The 17,686-nt window shown below is 45.3% G+C and overlaps 1 protein-coding gene across 3 annotated transcripts in view; it reads left to right on the plus strand.

Annotated features, from left to right (window-relative positions):
- Positions 1-17,686, plus strand: part of LOC144159372 (mutS protein homolog 4-like) — a 98,420-nt gene that overhangs the window by 70,990 nt on the left and 9,744 nt on the right. For 2 of the 3 annotated variants that reach the window (XM_077690810.1, XM_077690809.1), the window contains 4 exons: positions 5,864-6,027; positions 10,620-10,768; positions 12,865-13,055; positions 16,026-16,147. In XM_077690810.1, coding sequence (XP_077546936.1) covers positions 10,661-10,768; positions 12,865-13,055; positions 16,026-16,147 — 421 coding nt within the window. In that variant the 5' untranslated portion in view covers positions 5,864-6,027; positions 10,620-10,660. The remainder of the gene's footprint in view (positions 1-5,863; positions 6,028-10,619; positions 10,769-12,864; positions 13,056-16,025; positions 16,148-17,686) is intronic. The other variant, XM_077690811.1, reaches the window with a different exon arrangement.

Raw genomic sequence — 17,686 nt, forward strand, 5'->3', positions numbered from 1 at the left:
GTTGTAGCAATTCTGTATTCTGCGCACTGGAGAATGATTGGAGTTGCGCGCAGCGGTCAAGAAAGGGCGATGCGACCTGGTGGGCCTCTGTGGAACACTAAACTCTAAACAGTTAAGCAGGTCTGCGCAAGAAAAGTCACCATGAACAATTTTGTGAAGAAATGTAAGGTCTGCACGCATACGTCTGCAGGTCAACGAAGGGATGGAAGTAACTATGGGTAAGTCAGAATCAGGATGAAAACTGTGATTGTGATGACGGTGCTTAAATATGGATAAAAACTTCTTCTGCACACGTTCTATTAATTCACTACTAGATTTGGAGATGCCGTTCCAGGCAACAGAAGCATATTCTAACTGGGGGATACATATTGCATTGTATAGCATTAGAAATGCATCTGGAGAAGAGAATTCCTTTGTAATCCGACACACATTTCCAAGACTTCGGAGCGCTCGCCGGGTGATGAGCCTAATATGAGAAGAAAAAGAGAGGGTACTGTCGAAAAGAACCCCGAGGTCCCTAATCTCCTCAACCCTTTGCAAAGGAGCTCCCCCTATACTGTAGGAAAACAGTAGACGATGGGTTTTCCGGCTGTACGTGACAACCTTTGTTTTAGCTGGATTTAAAATTAGACAGTTCTTGCTGCACCAGACCGATAATTCCGACACATCCCTCTGCAAGGCACAGCAGTCCTGAAAACTGCTAATGTGCCTAAATAGCTTGACATCATCAGCATAGAGAAGAAATGAAGATTTTGTTAACACTGTTGACACATCATTGATAAAGATAGAAAACAATAGTGGACCCAGCACAGAACCCTGAGGTACACCACTCGTTGCAGTGTAAACACTAGACCTTTTGAAGTTTACATCTACGTAAAAGGACCGGTCAAGGAGATAGTTGGACAACAAGGCAACAAGACTTGCATCAACACCGGACATAGTAAGCTTGTTAATTAATAATTTATGGTTCACTACATCAAACGCCTTACTGAGGTCAAAATAAATAACATCCAACTGGCCGTTTTCACAAACTGCAGCCGAAGCCTGAGTCATGAAGCTTGCAAGATTTGTAACCGTCGATCGACCCGAGAAAAAGCCGTGCTGATTTGGTATCACAACGTTCTTGACGCAGGCAGCAAGAACGTTGTGCAGAGCTGACTCAAAGAGTTTTGAGGCGACACAAAGGAGTGAGATTGGGCGATAGTTGGTAACGGCTGACTTATCACCAGACTTAAATATTGGAAAAATTCGAGCAATCTTCCATGCACGAGGAAATTTGCCGAAAAGTAAACAGTTATTATAAATGGAAGTTAAGACAGGCACAAAAATGTTGCCGTAAACCTTCATGAGGGCTGCTGGAATTCCGTCTGCACCACAGGAAAATGACGGTTTCATCCGTTTAAGGCTATCATTGACAAGTTTTTCATCGAACATAAGTGTACTAAAATTAGACATATTATTAAACGACAGGCGTTCGTCGTGACCATCTGGCAATTGAAAGACAGAATGAAAGTACTGAGCAAAGCTAGTGGCGACATCCTCAACCTGTTCCCCATCGGAATTAAGCAGGCTAATGTGTTCTTTAGACTCCTTAGAACGGCCGCGTACATACCTCCAGAAGTCAGCCGGTTTCTGAGACGCAGAAGCCTCTAACGACTCTATAATAATAATAATAATAATAATAATAATAATAATAATAATAATAATAATAATAATAATAATAATAATAATAATAATAATAATAATAATAATAATAATAAACCTTCAACTTTTGGGACAACCTAAAAAAAGCACATTGGAATCGTTTTGATGTTATTTCGAAAAGATACATTACGAAAGCAGTCCGCAAAGGTTGTCCGCACGCGAAAACATCTGTACAGCGGTGAACCTTGCAGACGAACTGCTTCCGTTTTTGACCGCGTGCGAATGGTTTGTCGTATGTACACAGCCTTTACGGACTGTTCTCATAATCTATACTCTCTTAGACAGTGATGGAACCATTAAAACGTGTTTTCATGAGTTATTGCAAAACGTATTTTTTTCATAACGGCTGGTCTGGCCCGTCAGAATTGCAGACGACCTGCAGGCGGTAAATGTCCCCGTGAACCTCCTGCTATGCATAAAGATGACTTGTAAGAAAACGCGCTTTATGTCAATTTCGCGTATTCCTACAGCGTGTTTTATATCCTACCCGTGCACGCAAACGAACACCTTTGTTTGATCATTTTTCTCTTTCTATGGTTATACAACTGTCGAGTTATCGAGTGACAGGTCCGTGACGTCACATCCACAGCCGAGCAGACGACCGCCGAGCAGATCGACCGTCATCACAGGCGCTTGAGTATTCATATTTGAGGCCGCCAGTTCGGTTTAGGCGATTTGATTTAGCACTTCATTTAAGCATTTACGCTGTTGAGAAAAAAAAAGCGCTGCATGGCTGTCTTGCCCGCCGGCATACCATTTCGTTGCACAAACGTTAAACTTCTCACGGGGTGTACGTCTGTGATTATAACGCGTAATTAATTATAGCAGGGCAACACTAATTTTTCTCTGTTCTTGTCTGCATTTACATAATTTTCACCATTCGTCTGGTAAAAATAAAGTTCGACTTTGTGGACTTCCAATCGGGCCCGCTGCACCGCAGACGATACATCGCGGCTGTTGCGGACGGACCACTGATCTCCACCAGTGGGACGGACGTATCACTGGTACCGGGCGCATTTAACAGCTGTGTGTAATTCCTGTTCACTCCAAGCATGAATGCACGTGCCCCCTCGGCTTCCCTTAGTCATCCGACTACCGGCACATCGAATGCCACTACATCTTCGTCGTCTTTGAACTTCAACGCGCTATTTCATCCCAGCACAAGCGGGTGAGAATTTGGCAACCTGACAGCCTCAGTAGTAGTACATAAATAACGACTCGCTTAGCGTTTCAGACCGTTTAAGGTTTTTTCGCCCCTTCTTTCTTGTGGCAGTCACTGATTAATACACGAATAGGCAACATTTCTGCATTCAAAAACACCGTGCTTTTACTCAACGTGATTTAGCAACTTCATGTTTGCTGGAGTTAGGCCTAGCTGTATTCTCAGTCGTGAGCAACCACGACGATGCCTGTGAAGCAGACGATAATTTCCGCCAGGATTCTGCGCGTGAAATCGGGCAGCTTTGCATTAGCCGGTTTCAGTAAACAAAGGAACAATAGTCATCTGGGTGCACATATTTATTTCATACCCCTTTCTGCTTCCTCCGAAACGTAAGAACGGAGTGGCATGCTGGAAAGCCTTCTTACAGGATAGCTCTAATCGCTGTGCAGGGACCTACTGCTGTTAGCTTATTTTAAGCGAAAGTCTGCAGGCCTAATATGACGAAGAATTAACGCGGTTAACAGTTTTTATTCACTTAAGAACACGATTATTTTACCTATACTGTTTAATTATATTTTAATTGAGTAATTTTTGTATTATACGTCTCTCTTTTCACACGGCGCGCGCTAATTGTGCGCCAGAGAAGCGCCGGTGGGAGGAGCAATCGCGCGCTTACTGAGGCGGTGGCGCCCTCACTTGCCTTGAGCCGGATTTAAGCAATTAAATTTGAGACAGACTGGCCATAAGTTGTCTCGTGTCACATGCCGCAGCTTGCTAAGAAGTATGCTTTACAGAAGAGAACATGGCGTTTCAAATTTATTTCGAGACGGAATTTAACAAGTTTCTGTTATTAATGCAATTAAATCCTGATTGTTCCTGTATTTTAAATTAGCTTAAAACATGTTAGTTTATCCCGAACTGGTTTTATCCACTATACACTCCTTTTTTGACCACCGTTTAACAGCTTGACTTACTGTGACGACTTGAGACGATGACAGGAAAAACCGATAGCACGTGCCCCAAAGATGCTTTGCCCCTAAAATGCACTACTTCCTACATTTCAGGAAGTGCTATGGGGCCACTTTGTGAAGATTTTGATGCCTTCAAAATCGCGATCATAATCTTCAGCATCGTGAGAAGAAGAATGAAATCAGAAATCAGGACCCGACGATTTACTGCTCATCTTAGCAAGGATCAGTATAAAACGCCATTGTCTATCACACCAAGAGATGCTATTTGTTCATTACTAAACCACGAGTCAATTTAACTTTGCCCATCTGTCTTTAAAGTATGTCAAAGAAAATTTTCTATATCAGTCTACATAAGTGCCGGTGGATGGTTCACAAAACGTTTAGTTATCATGAAGACATCTGCTGACGCAGTGCGCTGCTTCGTTATGAGACAAGGCTGTACTTAAAAGGACCGTGAAGACAAGATATGTTTAGTTCATTCAAAAGACTGAAATTAACCAAACAACAATGATGGAACTTTTAATGCAAACTTCCAATGACTATGCTAGAAAGTAAGGAAAATAGATGGAGCTGTGGCGACTCACCTGCAAGTCTCTCCTTAGGTGCTTGACCTTACAGCGACTTGCTTCTTTGTGTGACTGGTTGGCACCGGCCTTAGACACTCCCAAGGTACATGAGTGGGAGATTGTAGTGGGCCTCTAGTTTCGTTTGACGATATTCATCATCATCAGCCTATCTGCACCCGCTGCAGGGCAAAGGCCTCTCCCATAGATCTCCAATTATCCTGGTCCTGTGCTAACCGCGACCAATTTATACCCGCAAACTTCTTGATCTCATCTGCCCATCTAACTTTCTACCGCCCCCTGCCACGCTTGCCTTCTCTAGCTATCCACTCTGTTACCCTTAATGACCAGCGGTTATCTTGCCTTCGCATTACATGACCTGCCCACGTCCATTTCTTCTTCTTAATTTGTACTAATATGTCCTTAACATGCATTTGTTCCCTGACCCACTCCGCTCTCTTCTTGTCCCTTAAAATGTTACACCTATCATCTTCCGTTCCATTGCTCGCTGAGTCGTCCTCAATTTAAGTTGAACCCTTTTAGTGAGCCTCAAAGTTAGCACTCAGCATGAGTTTATTTTTAACATACACATGCATAACCATCTGTCGATGCTAAAAAACAAACGAAAAAGCAACAGTTGCCTCAACCTCTTTACTGTGCAAAGAAATTGCATTTCTTCATGAGAAATGATGGGTTGGAGGCAGCTTGCATGCTACAGCGAATGTGTCTTTTTTTTCTGTTTGTTTCTACGCATCAACTGGTAGCTATTTATATGTGTGTAGAAAACAAACTAATTTTGTTTATCTACACCAGTATTCTCGAAGGGGGGGTCCGCAAGGGCATTTCAGGGGTCTGCGAAACCCAGCCTGACACTTTTTACCCCCCCCCCCCCTTCCCCCCGGTTCCGTTTTTCCTTTTTGCTAAAGTTTGCGGAAACACAAAAAGGTGGCTTCGTTACATGATGATTAATTTTTAGTGTACCCAGTGCACCCATGGTTTAACATTAGCTTTTTACACGACACGCCAGCTCTGACGAAAAGCCAGACACGCAAATGGCAGCTTGTATGTGTTTGGGTGACTATTAGCTGCAAGAGCAAATTGTTTGACAGAATGACAGGTGTCAACATAAAAGTCACACAAAAGGCGGACATTGATAAGTATGTTGGAGACTTTATTTGCAAGTGCAGATTCTTGGAAATTATGAGAATGATCAACGTAGTTCATCATGGGGTCCCCCATCACTTCTACAAGCCTTGGAGGGGTCCCCAACACACTCGTTGTGAACCACTGGTCTACACCATGTGGGGTCCGTCTTGTGTTTGTCTCGTCTTTTTTGCACATTTTACTCTATCATGTCAGTCCCAAAACCCCAAACCAACCCCTCCCCCCCCCCCCACCCCGAATTGCTTTGAAGCACCTTCAAGCCCAAGCCTTTCTTTTACGGTGCGTTTTCTGTTTTTCAGAGGCTCCAGAGCTGCAGCAGCAGCAGCAGTAGCACAGGTGACGCCGGCGCCGTCAAAACACTTTCTGCGCAATGCGGGGGCCACAAACTCCTCCTCGGGGGCGAGACACCGACCGACTCCGGGCACCGGAAGCACGGACCCGCTTTCAAAGTCCTGCATCGTTGGTACGGCTCTTGGGTCCTGGGCTCCCGTGGACCGGCTCTCTTTCTCAATGACTGTTTGGGTTGCACTGTTTTCGTATGGCCATGCCTGCGGTCACATAGACTCTTGCAGTTGAACCCTGTTATAACGAACAGTGATAAAGCAAATTACTGGCTATAGCGAACTAAATATGGACTTTAGTTGGTTACACTTCATTTCGATGAGACCTATTCTTCCATAACGAAACTGAAACCATGAGAGCCACACGCAGTATCAGATGTAACGAAGAAATATTGGCCAGTAGGCCGAGAAACTACTTGGAAAAACTTCCAGCGTCTGAAACGGCAGAAGTAGAATGAGCCCTTTTGTTCGTGGAGTCTGTGAAAAATTTCATCCTGCTCAGTGCTGTGAATAGCCAGATAGATCACATCCTTTCTAAAAAAAAAAAAACGCACACAACATAAGCCTGTTTTGTCGAATGAACTTTGTTCTGTTGTAATTTCCTGTACAAGTTCATTGAGTTTGAAATCAAAGTTATTTTGTTTATAGTGGCTTCGGAGTTTAAAATGTTTTGTGTTTGTATCAATGATTTTTGTGGGAGCCAGATTGCCAATTTGTTTAAGCCTATTTTTAACTCGACTCTTGCAACGAATATTGGATATAATGAACTAAATTAGTGTTGTGATACTATTTCATTAAAACGAGGTTCAACTGTACGTGTAAATGGACGTAAGTTTAACACAAGGCATCCCAGGCAAACTGAGTTGCTGTTTCATCACGAAAACTAGACCAATTGTGTTCTTTAAGAGTCTGGGGATAAAAGGTGCTTTCTGCGCTTGGAGATTAGGCAGCAAAAAAAAAAAAAAAAAAACACGCCTTTTTTATTTACTTTCCTACCCCTTTATATTTCTGTTTTCATTGGGCAAGACATCACTATTTGCCGAAAAGACAGCAGGGCATTCTGATTGTAGCTGTAAAGACTACCTGCCAGGGGCACCAGGTCTTCGTTTGCGTGTTTGCAAGCATGCATATTAGTGCTTTCTATCACAGTATTGGTAAGAAGCTCCGGCCTTCGGCTTTTGCCATTTGAGCTACAACGGTGCGAGGGATGATCCAAAGTAGTGCTGCCGAACCTCCTCTTTTTCTTTTTTGTCATTTTGTGGTTTATCAGCGTTGCTTCTTCCTTTTGGGGTATGTTCATAAACTAGGAACGTTGCTCTATCAGTACAGTTAGCTCTTTTTTTTCTTCTTAGTGTCTGTCTGAAATGAGTGGAGACTTAGCTCCTTTATTTTTATTTAAGGGGGGGTACAGTGCTTTAAAACCGCACCTTTTAATTTTTAAGTAAACTCTGTGAAGTTTTTTGAGTCAGTGAATTAGTTACCAAGATAATTATAGAAATTACCAAGATAACAATAGAAAAAACAGTGTTAGTCATAAAAACTGGAAACTTTACATTTCTCAGTACTATGAACCCTAGTGAATGCAATAATAGCATCGGTTTATTGATGCATCGCTTGGAACTAATTTTACAGCTCATTAAACCTTGGTCTTTGAAATTGGCACTCAAAATGGTTCCTTGTCACTGGTGGCACCAAAGCTTAATGCGCTGTAAAATTAGTTCCAAGTGATGCATCAATAAACCGATTCTCTTATTGCATTCACCAGGGTAGTATTGAAAAATGCAAAGATTCCAGTTTTACAGCTAACACTGTCTTATCTATAGTTCCTCCAAAAATGGCTAATTATTTCTAATTATCTTGGGAACTAATTGACTCACTAAAAAAATAATGGCACATTTCAAATAAGTGAAGAAAAAAGCAGCAAGACTGGCAAGTTTCAGAGAGTTTACGTGAAAATTAAAAGGAGCGGTTTTAAGAGCAGTGTCCCCCCTTAACCAGATTATTACTGAGCACTAAAACATACTTAATAGAAATAAATTTTGAATCAGCATGTATGGAATAGTGGTACGGCTTCATTAAATGGCATCACCATAGTTGAATTGTGAGCACTCAGTAATCTTTGGGTTTTAAACCTTGTCATACGAGAAATGCATACGGGTAATATTAGCTGCACCATTCATTCATTCATTCATTCATTCATTCATTCATTCATTCATTCATTCATTCATTCATTCATCACTCAATCAATCAATCAATCAACCAGTCAATCAGTCAGTTAGTCAGTCCATCTGTTCATCCGTCCGTCTGTGCGTCCATCCGTCTGTCTGTCCAGAAAGAAGGCTTGAAACCCAAGGCAGGTGGGGCACAAAGAAATACAATGTTCACCACAATTGTAAACATTTTTTAATCACAAGAAAAAAGTTAGAAAATGCAGTGAGCAGAACAAATTTTTAAGCCATAAGGAAATCAGCACACTGCCAAAAAAAAAGCTCAATCCACTGAAAATTTTATGTGAAGCACAGGAAAGGATGCATCTCACCAAAAAAAACACGAAGATAAAAAGAGCTTTGTAGACCAATGAAGAAAGTAAAACTTGATAACTTTTCCAATCAGGCTACAAAGAGTCAACGACTTGTGGCTTCTTCTAATTTTTCTCCGTTATACGGGAATTCATTCAACTGAAAGAACCTGTTACAAAGGCAGGGAGATAATCCTCTCCCCAAATATTATGGAAGCTTAAGAGCAAAAGAGTTTTGCTGCTCCTAGGGACCAGTGGGAAAGCTAATTGCATGCTGTCTTCATTCGTACAAATATCAAAATGTGCACCGGTTCTTGTATTCTTTATCAATTCACTGCGATTCTCTGATGCGAGCTGTCTTTACCGTAAAATTCCGAGCAAGCGCCCCCACCCGTGCAAGCGCCCCCCCTCCACTTCAGGGCTAATTTCAAATTTCCGCGCCGTTCCGGGAAAGCGCCCCCCCCCCCCCCCCCCCCCCCCCTCCGCGCAGTTATCACGAACCGCGTGCAGGCAACACTGGCTTGCCGGAGCCAGTCTAAGAATCCAATCCAAAACAATCCTGCTTCAACCGAACGCTACGCGCCATTTGTTACTTTGTTTTGGCGGTGGTAGGTCATGCATTCCTACACAGTTGCAAAGAAAATCGAGGTGATCCGATGGCACCGAGAGCACGGGAAAAACGTGCACCAGACCTCTCGACAGTTCGAGCTCGACCGAAAGCGCATACGGAAATGGGTGAAGAATTTCGACAATCTCCTTCAGCAAAACTTCGACGGAAGCTAAGCAACGGCGTCCCAGTGTTCAGCGAGTACGTGGACAATGCGCTGTTCGAGTTCTGAGAGGGCGAAAGAAGCGCGGGACGCGCCGTTAGCAACCGGCTGCTGTCTGAAGAGGCTGTGAAAATAGCAAGCAGCATGCAGTTGAGTAACTTTGTAGCTTCCAGCCACTACATAAGCAGGTGGAAGCAGCGGTTTGGCGTTGCAGTGCGCCGCGCCATGAACGAGGGCCAGAGGACGCCCGAGGAATCTGCGGAAGCAGTAAGCGCCTTCCGGACTGCCGCGACTCCCTGCGATGGCGAAACGACGCCAAAAGGCAACTTTAAGAAGCCGTCGTGGCAGCAGGTCCTTGATTTTGTTGCCGAGGCGTGGGCTGCTGTACCGGAGGAAACAGTGGCGCGCTGCTTCAAGGGGAAACGCACTCGAGCTCCGAGGACGGCGACCTGCACGCCGGGCTGGCAGATGTCGGAGCCGTGGTGCCAGAAGACTGGGGCGGACTGGAAGACGAGTGCGCTGAACTTTTTTTTTTGCTACAGACTCTGAGGAGTCTTTCGATGGTTTCGAAAGTGACGAACAGCAGTAAGATCAAGCCGTGGCACCCGAAGACTGGGGCAGCAGAGTGCTGCGAACAATTTTTCTTTTTTTTGCTGCTAAGTTTTGCAATGGTTTCCAAAGTAACTAACAGTAACATCTTTTGCGTAATAAAGTTCATCTTCCTAATGAAAGTTTAAAACCACGCGCACTGCGTTTTTTTTTTTTCGTAAAAGAATTGTCGCCGCCATCTTGAATTTCCGTGCCGTTCCGGGATAGCGCCCCCCCTCCACTTTGCCGGTAATGGACCTTTTTCCAGTACCGGTCCCTCTAGCGGCCGCCACGGCGAACTAAAAATGGCAGTAAGGCACACCCCCAAGAAAGTTTGGCTTTCGGAGAACTCGTGCACAAAATATCCTGGTCTTGCTGCCCCTCCCGCACTGACCCGTCACTCGCACCTTTCACATGAATGTCGCGGTAGCAGGCGAACGTTCTCGTGACTAATCTGCCGTGTTCGAAGCCTCCCCCCCCCCCCCCCCCACTTTCTTTTTCATTTTCGTAACCCCCTCACTGGTAGCCATGTGCTGGCAGCGTGGTCAGTCTCAAGCGTCTTCGCCCCTTTTCTTAGAAAGCCATAAAGCCATTATTGTATGCACGTACGAACCCACCTCGAGGAGTCCAAAGAGAAAAAAAAGAAAACGTGCAGATTATAGCCGCTCCCTAAGCAGAAAACTGAGGGGCGCGCTTTTGTTTATTTTGCCCGAGGTGCCTGCCAAGAATGGCGGACCGGCAGCCCGCGCATGCGCAGATCGCTACTGGAAAAAGGCCCATTCCGACTTGCTGAGGGGGGGGCGCTTGCTCGGAATTTTACGGTACTTTACGAACACAGCTCTCGTCGAAGGACGAGGCCTTGCCAGGGGAGAGGTCGGCATGGCGTCCTTTGACATCAGAAACCCCGAGCTGGTGTTGGCCCAGTTCCCTGACAACCGCATGTACACCAACACCATCATGAAGCTGCAAGTGCTGGACCCGTATGAGGTGGGCTATGCCACTAGACTTTTTTGAAGGGACATGGAGACAAAATGCCAATTCGGCTCGTTAGAAAGACTGCTTTGTCCTGATAACAATGGTGGCTATTTTAAAGCCATTTCAAAGCCAGTTCAAACAAGTACCGTATTTACTCGATTCTAAGCCCCCTCCCCTACTTTGGGGGGACAATTTGGAAGTTTGCACGCAAATTTGAAGGGGCCGTGCAAGAAAATACAAGTTTGTTTTATTCGAAAGATTTCGTGCTTTATAGTGCCCCCAGAGCTTGTCCGGCAGAAAGCTATGCGATTTCGTGCTGCAGTAACCTAATATGGGCAAGAGTGACCTGTTATAGGCCAGCACAAAAACACACTTATCAGTATTCAAGTGATATGATTGAGTGGAACTAGCGACCCCACTACAATTGCCCAGTCATGTTTCTTGGCGGCTGCTTAGGGCAGCGGCCACGAATCACACAAACAAGATTCTGGGACGTCACAGAGAAATAACCGGAAAGTGGATGGGGAGTCGTCGTTGCTTCATCTGTTTTCTTAATATCTTTATTATTTGTTTGAAGTTTGCGTTAAAGTGGTGCCATTGTTATTGGGGCAACACAGCCTTTTTTAAGGGGGGACATATGTCCTTAAAACAACTTTTAATTTTAAATTAATTAAGGGACAGTGGGAATCTCGTTAATCCATTCATGCGCGTCACTAATTAGATGACGAGGCATTTGGCTCTTTTTCTTCCCCCCCCCCCCCCCTCCCCCACCCTCCATCCACGGAGAGGGAGATTCCCACTTTGCTTTAGAGCGGGAAAAGTGGTTCCCAGGTTACACAGGCAGCAGCCGGGGCAACTTGCCCCTCAGCCACCAAAGGTGGTCGTCATACGTTGGTGGGCACAGAAGCCATGATAGCCTCCTTGAAGGCATCGGATTGTTAGTAACTTGAAGTCCCTGCGTCCGAGGCCCAGGTCGCGTAACGTCTTGACGCTTTCAGAAGCCCAAACACCTCGGTAGTTCATAGTGATTGTTGACACTAAAGGTCGTTCATTTCCTAGTTGGTTCAGTCTTTGTTGCATGGAGATGGGTCAGGGGGTGCAGAGTGGACACTACTTGTGTGTCTAGTACGACGGTCTGGCTGCCTCTTGTGGCCACCAGGTCGGGCACTAGTGCACCTCCAGGCACTCGGTAGTGCGGCTCTTCGAGCAGCGTAAAGTCCTTCTCCCTTAGTCTTTTCGCCACGTAGGCTGCAATCATATTATGATGAGTGATTCGGGTATGATGGGTCCGTGGGCATTTTTGCAGTATGTGTCCTAAATTTTCTGGAGAGGAACAACCGGCTCTGCAGTAAGTAATTGACTCACTCACAAAATAATGGCATATTTGAAATTATTAGGGGAGAAGCAGCAAGACTGACAAGTTTCACAGAGTTTACTTTAAAATTAAAAGAAGTTGTTTTAAGAGCAGTGTCTCCCCTTAATTACCCAAACTTGTATTTGTCTTCATGGCTTCTTTAAGTGATTAATTAGGGCATACCATATTTTCCCATGTATAACCCACACTGCATATAATCCGCACCCCCACTTTCAGCCCACCGGAAAAGAAAAAAAAGTCCTTGCGTATTGCCCGCACATTTGATACAGGAAAGGCTGCACCAAAGCTACTGCTCAAGCATCACGTACTATGTAGACAGAAGAAGCGTATATATAGCAAGAAGTATACACTGATTGCAAGTTGAAAGTCACTATTCCCTAATAAAATTCGGTTGTTAGAGTGCGCTCGTCCTTGTTTTTTCTTCCTTGTCCTTGTATGTTTTGCGCAATCGCTGCCCTGGAAGGCTTAGTCAGTATTACTGCATAGGAGCTTCACCGCAATGTGCGTTGTGCCGTGAAGCTGCACTAAAGGAAAAATCCCGCGTATTCCCCGCACCCCTACTTTGCCACTGAAATTTTCGCATTTTTGGTGCGGGTTATACACGCGAAAATACGGCATGTCTGCTTCATTAACCTTTCATACACACGCTTTATGCCTTCCCACCATCTGCAGTTTAGCGAGACGCTACTGTCTTTAGTCTTGAACGAGGCTTTACCTTCTTCCTTCTGTCCAGCTCATCCTGCCCAAGACAGTGCTCGAGGGCAGCTCCATGCCTCAGCTCTATCACCAGCTGAGGCAGGAGATACCGTTAACCGAAGTGGTCAGCCTGCCCCGCAAGCTTTTCAGCGAGAACGCCGGCATCCAGTGCATCAGGAATCTATGTGTTCCAGAGTACAGCTCAGTCGAGACCGAGGTCGTTAACAAGTGAGTGGGGGGGGGGAAGTGGCACTTTCTTCATGCATAGCTATAGCCTCTTTCTCTCTGTAAGCGAAAGCCTCAGGAGCCTCTTTGTGTGAGAAATTGTCATCGTTGTAGTTGTCCAATGAAGAAAGTGACTGCCACTGTAAAGGGCAAAAAAAATTTTAAAGGTGTTCCACTCAACGTGAAAGCTGTCGGAAGTGCAGAGCAGTGATTTGCCATAATATGCTGTAGCGCCGTTACCTCCTCACTGCTACCACCCAACGCAATTCAAATTTCCCGCCTTCGCAGTGCTCACGCGCCCCCCCTGCCTGAAACTGCGCCAGTGAGAGTTCTGTTCTTTTTGGGCTTGCTTTTCCTCCCGCACGTGCCGGCATTGCTATCGTAAAAACCAACCCCACGAATGTTCCTAACTAAATGAACGCGGGCGCTGCCTGTTAATTATGTATATTCTGGCTCAAATGTACCTTCAGTTTTCTTTGCACTAAACCACGGGGAAATGTATGGCAAGCGCCAGCGGTACACGAGTTTTGAACGCTTGTGACTGTATAAACCGCTTGCCTTTCAAAGCCTCTGGGTTACGCCGCGACGACGGAACGCCGTGTGGCTCTACTTTGGCTCAGCGAGCGGGCCCCTAAAGTGCTCTGCACTTAAAACCACGTTTCAGTTTGCACTGTAGTTAAACCTGAGTCCCCAGAGTAAGATCCAGATGCGTCAGCACCGGTCTGCATCAGCTTATTGCTAATGGCATAACAAGAGGTGGCCCATTAATTGTGCAAGCCGCGTGACAGGCGAAGAATGTGAATGGCACGTAATCTAGAACAGGTGCCCACCAGTCAAGGAGGACTCTGAATCTGGGTGAGCTGTAATGTGAAGTGGCGCCTGTCTGCCTGTCAAAGTAATTTGCACCAAAAGACGAAGTGACGAAAGTAAAGAAAGAGGTACAAACACAGTGGGGCAGGAAGGAAGTATTAGATCGGGGGAAACCATAATGCTAACACCTTCGATGCATGTACTAAGTGCGACGAATGTTTTTCTCTTCCCCTCGGTGGAAAATAGTAGACAGATGTGCGTTTGGTTGGTGAAAGTAAGTTAATGCCTTGTTGCTTATGTTTAGAATTCTTGGGTGGATGCACAATATTTGCTGGACTATTTTTTATCCCGTGCCTGTCGACAGCTCCAGAAGAAGGAATGTGGGGGTGTAATTTTTTGGGGCGGAAGCCCCTCAGGGACTTGGGCTGTTGCGTCTCCTGTCGTCATCGTAACCGTCGTCTCATGTAGTCACGGGACAGTTGTTAACGCCTTGAGCTAGAATGCAACGTCTACAAAAAACAACAACAAAAAAAAAACACTGGGACACTTGTTTACGCCTCGCGCTAAAACGCTTCGTAACGCATACTAAAAAAACACCGGGACACTCATTTACGCCTTGTGCTAGAACGCTTCATGCTTCAAAGACAAAAGACAAGAGACTTTTACAGCAAAGCATTATACCTCTACCCCCAACGGTTTCGTCTCTGTTGGCAAAAACACCAAGGTGCCTAGAATACACTTATAGGTACACTGCATGTTTCGCCCCTTCCCAGGTTTCACATTAGTGGGGATGGCGCGGGATTTTTTTAATGGGCCTACTTATACGCGGTTTGTGTTCTTAGGTTTCTTACCAATAGTATTTTGTTTGAGCAGTTCTTTTGGCTTTCTGCTGCAATTCACTTTGAACTATTTTTTTGTCTGTACAATTTAATACTGAATATTTTCTTTGCAGCTTGATAGTAAAAGAAACTTGTGATTCTGTGTTTACCGGGAAGTGTTGCAGACTCAAAGTTCTGGGGCAGACCAGTGCAATTGTTTGTATGAGATGTACATGAAATTGTAAAAAAGGAAAGGAAGCAACCCTCGCTAATTTTTTTTCTTTGGGGTGCTGTGACTGTAATCCTTTTTATTTAACCTGTATTTGAAGCTTAACCGTGGCAACAAATAAATAATATGTAGCATGCGTTACAAATTCAGTGTTTCATGCTTGGGGAAACCTTGGATGCATAGGAAGCATTCGAACTTAAAGTATAAATTACCTGTTCGACCCATACGGGTACGATAAAAAAAAGGCAATCAGGCTAACAGCAACTAAAAAATAATCAACAAATCCTTTTAATCAATGGCCCCCTTAAAGGAGTACTGACACGAAATTTTCGCGTTATGTTTTTTTTGCTCCTATGGGTACCTATTAGCCCACTAATCACAGAATGGCACGTTAGACGGTTTATCGCAGCGTACACTATCAGTTACGGCGTTGTTTATTCGTGTCAGTTTCGGTTTCGACAAAAAGAACGCCGAGATGCCGCCATGACAGGAGGTGGCACCTGATGTCACCATTATTGGCGCACCACTGCCGGTCTGGACACGCGAGTGAGCGAGTGCATGCGCTCGCCCAGATTGGCAGAGGTCTTCACCATCCCCATGCACCTGGGCAGCATGACATCAGTCACAAAGCCATGATGTGATACACACGGCGTAGCAGTGCGCGCCAACTGCAGTGAGCACATCAGCTATGTTACAGTAGCCCCTACGTCGGCAGTTTAGGGCAAGTAGCAGATGCTGGCCCGATCTGGGCTTTCTCGTGCAGGCAGACATTAAAGTGAATTTAAAATCTGTTATACCGAATGGCTACTGTTGAAACTTGCTGGGAGATATTTCGTCATAAAAAGGAAGCATTTTACATAGCTATCTCAGCTTTGAAATTTCGTGTCACTGGTCCTTTAATCGCACCTTTTTTAACACAAAAGCATCATTGGAAGGATCAAACTGAAGCAGTGCTTTCTTCAGCATGGTCTTCTTACCAACAAAGGATTGTCAATGCTGTCTCAATATCCACTCTCTTGCGTTACGACTGTTTCTTACCTCTTTTTAGAAGCGTTCACGTTACTGAATCTGTGTTGCTGCCCATCTAATATGATCCTTTCATGTGCTTCCCGGCAGGTTCTACGCCCTCTCTGCTGTCGCTGCCCTGATCCACTACGTGGAAGTGATGCAGAACATCGCCTGCACGGCCCATTCCGTCAAAGTGACCTTCAGCACGGGGGACGGCGTCGCCAGGATTGGTAGGGGTCACTGCTTCATGAGTAGCCACCGTTCACTTCACTGATATTGTACTAAGACCACAGCAAACAGGCGTGGCTGCTCGAGGAAAACTTGCACCAACGGTGTCGTAAACGGGCACTCAAGACCAAATTGGACCCTCTGTTAGCTTTTCGGAATTTGTTTGCCGATTCTGTTTGATGGGCTAGATGAATTCATATCCGTATCATCATCTCTTATGTTATATCCCACAGCAAAGCCTAGATTTGAATTTTTCTCCGTTGTACGTCAAAGAGTGAACATATTTTCTAAAATGTTGTCGCAGAGACTCTATGCATGTGAGCCCATAACCCTGGCACTAGACAGCTACAGAGGGATGGGAGCGCAAAGAAAAGACACGAAAGACAGGATGGGCACCTTTTCTTCGTGCTCATGTTCTTTTAAGCTGGCTCAAAGGTCACTTATAATGCCAACTAGCCGGAATGTCTGCCAGAAACGAACCCCAAAACCTCTCTTCAGTGTGGGCTAGCTTGTTTATCGCAGCTCTCATAAAATGGTGCTACTGAGAACACACAATATGGAAACCAAGAGGGCAGCCAGAAAGTGTTTGTGGCTTCTCAATGTCCCTCCTTCATACTTCAGGTAGGCAAAATTCTTTTCCCTACTAAGTGCGAGGCAGGCACTTCCAGGCACCCAGCACCATCTACATGTAGGTTTGCTTCGAATGCTCCTTCTATTCTTTTGAAGCACTGTTAAAACAACTCTGGTGTTTGGCCTCAGTAGGATAGGGGTAGGGTTGTGGGCTTTCGTGCAAGCAGCGTGGATTCAAGGCCCAGTGATAGTTAATTTTTTTCGAGATCCGTAACATTTTTAACGCAAAAGTTCTCGTAGCTCAGTTCTTCACATTCTTTTCATGATTAAGGATGGTTTGTTATCTTCTAAGTCTGTTTAGGGGTGAAGTGCAGCATATCAAAGCGTTTAATTAATGCTCTGCATCGCTCTGGAAGTGTTCGGGTTGTACTTACCTGGGAACGGAGTGTACTCTGCAACACATCCGATAAACACTTTCACTTTTTCTGTCGCGTCTGGAGGCACTGTGAAAGCTATAGTCAGAGTCCTAATGCCTTTCTGGTCATGAAACTTCGCCATCACGCTATGGGAGAGCTTCGTACGCTGCCGTGCCGCGGCGGTGGTGTTGATCGGAGGGCAGCCGGGGGCGTAGTCAGAGCGCGTATGGCAAGGAACGGACCACGGAGTAAGATAAAACAGACGCGCGCCGCCTTATCAGCAGTGCACTGTCGCTTCAAGTGTCGTGGGCCGCTCAAAGGGACTTATCATTTTGTGAGTGGCGAAAAAATTTGGTGCGAACGGGCATGCTGCTACTGCATTCCTTCCTGCCGGTCTGGCTACAGAGCAGCGGTGGCCGCTCAATGCCCTCCGATCTGCGGTGGAGCCACTCGCGGTAGCCTTTGTATCCGTACGAAACTTGGCCGGGAGTTTCATGACCAGAGAAGCATTGAAGGACTCTGCTATAGGTATCGCCAGCACGGAGTGGCGTTGTT

This window comes from Haemaphysalis longicornis, unplaced genomic scaffold, assembly GCF_048455015.1.
Source record: "Haemaphysalis longicornis isolate Haplotype H1 unplaced genomic scaffold, Haemaphysalis longicornis Haplotype H1 scaffold_10, whole genome shotgun sequence".
NCBI classification, from domain to species: Eukaryota; Metazoa; Arthropoda; class Arachnida; order Ixodida; family Ixodidae; genus Haemaphysalis; species Haemaphysalis longicornis.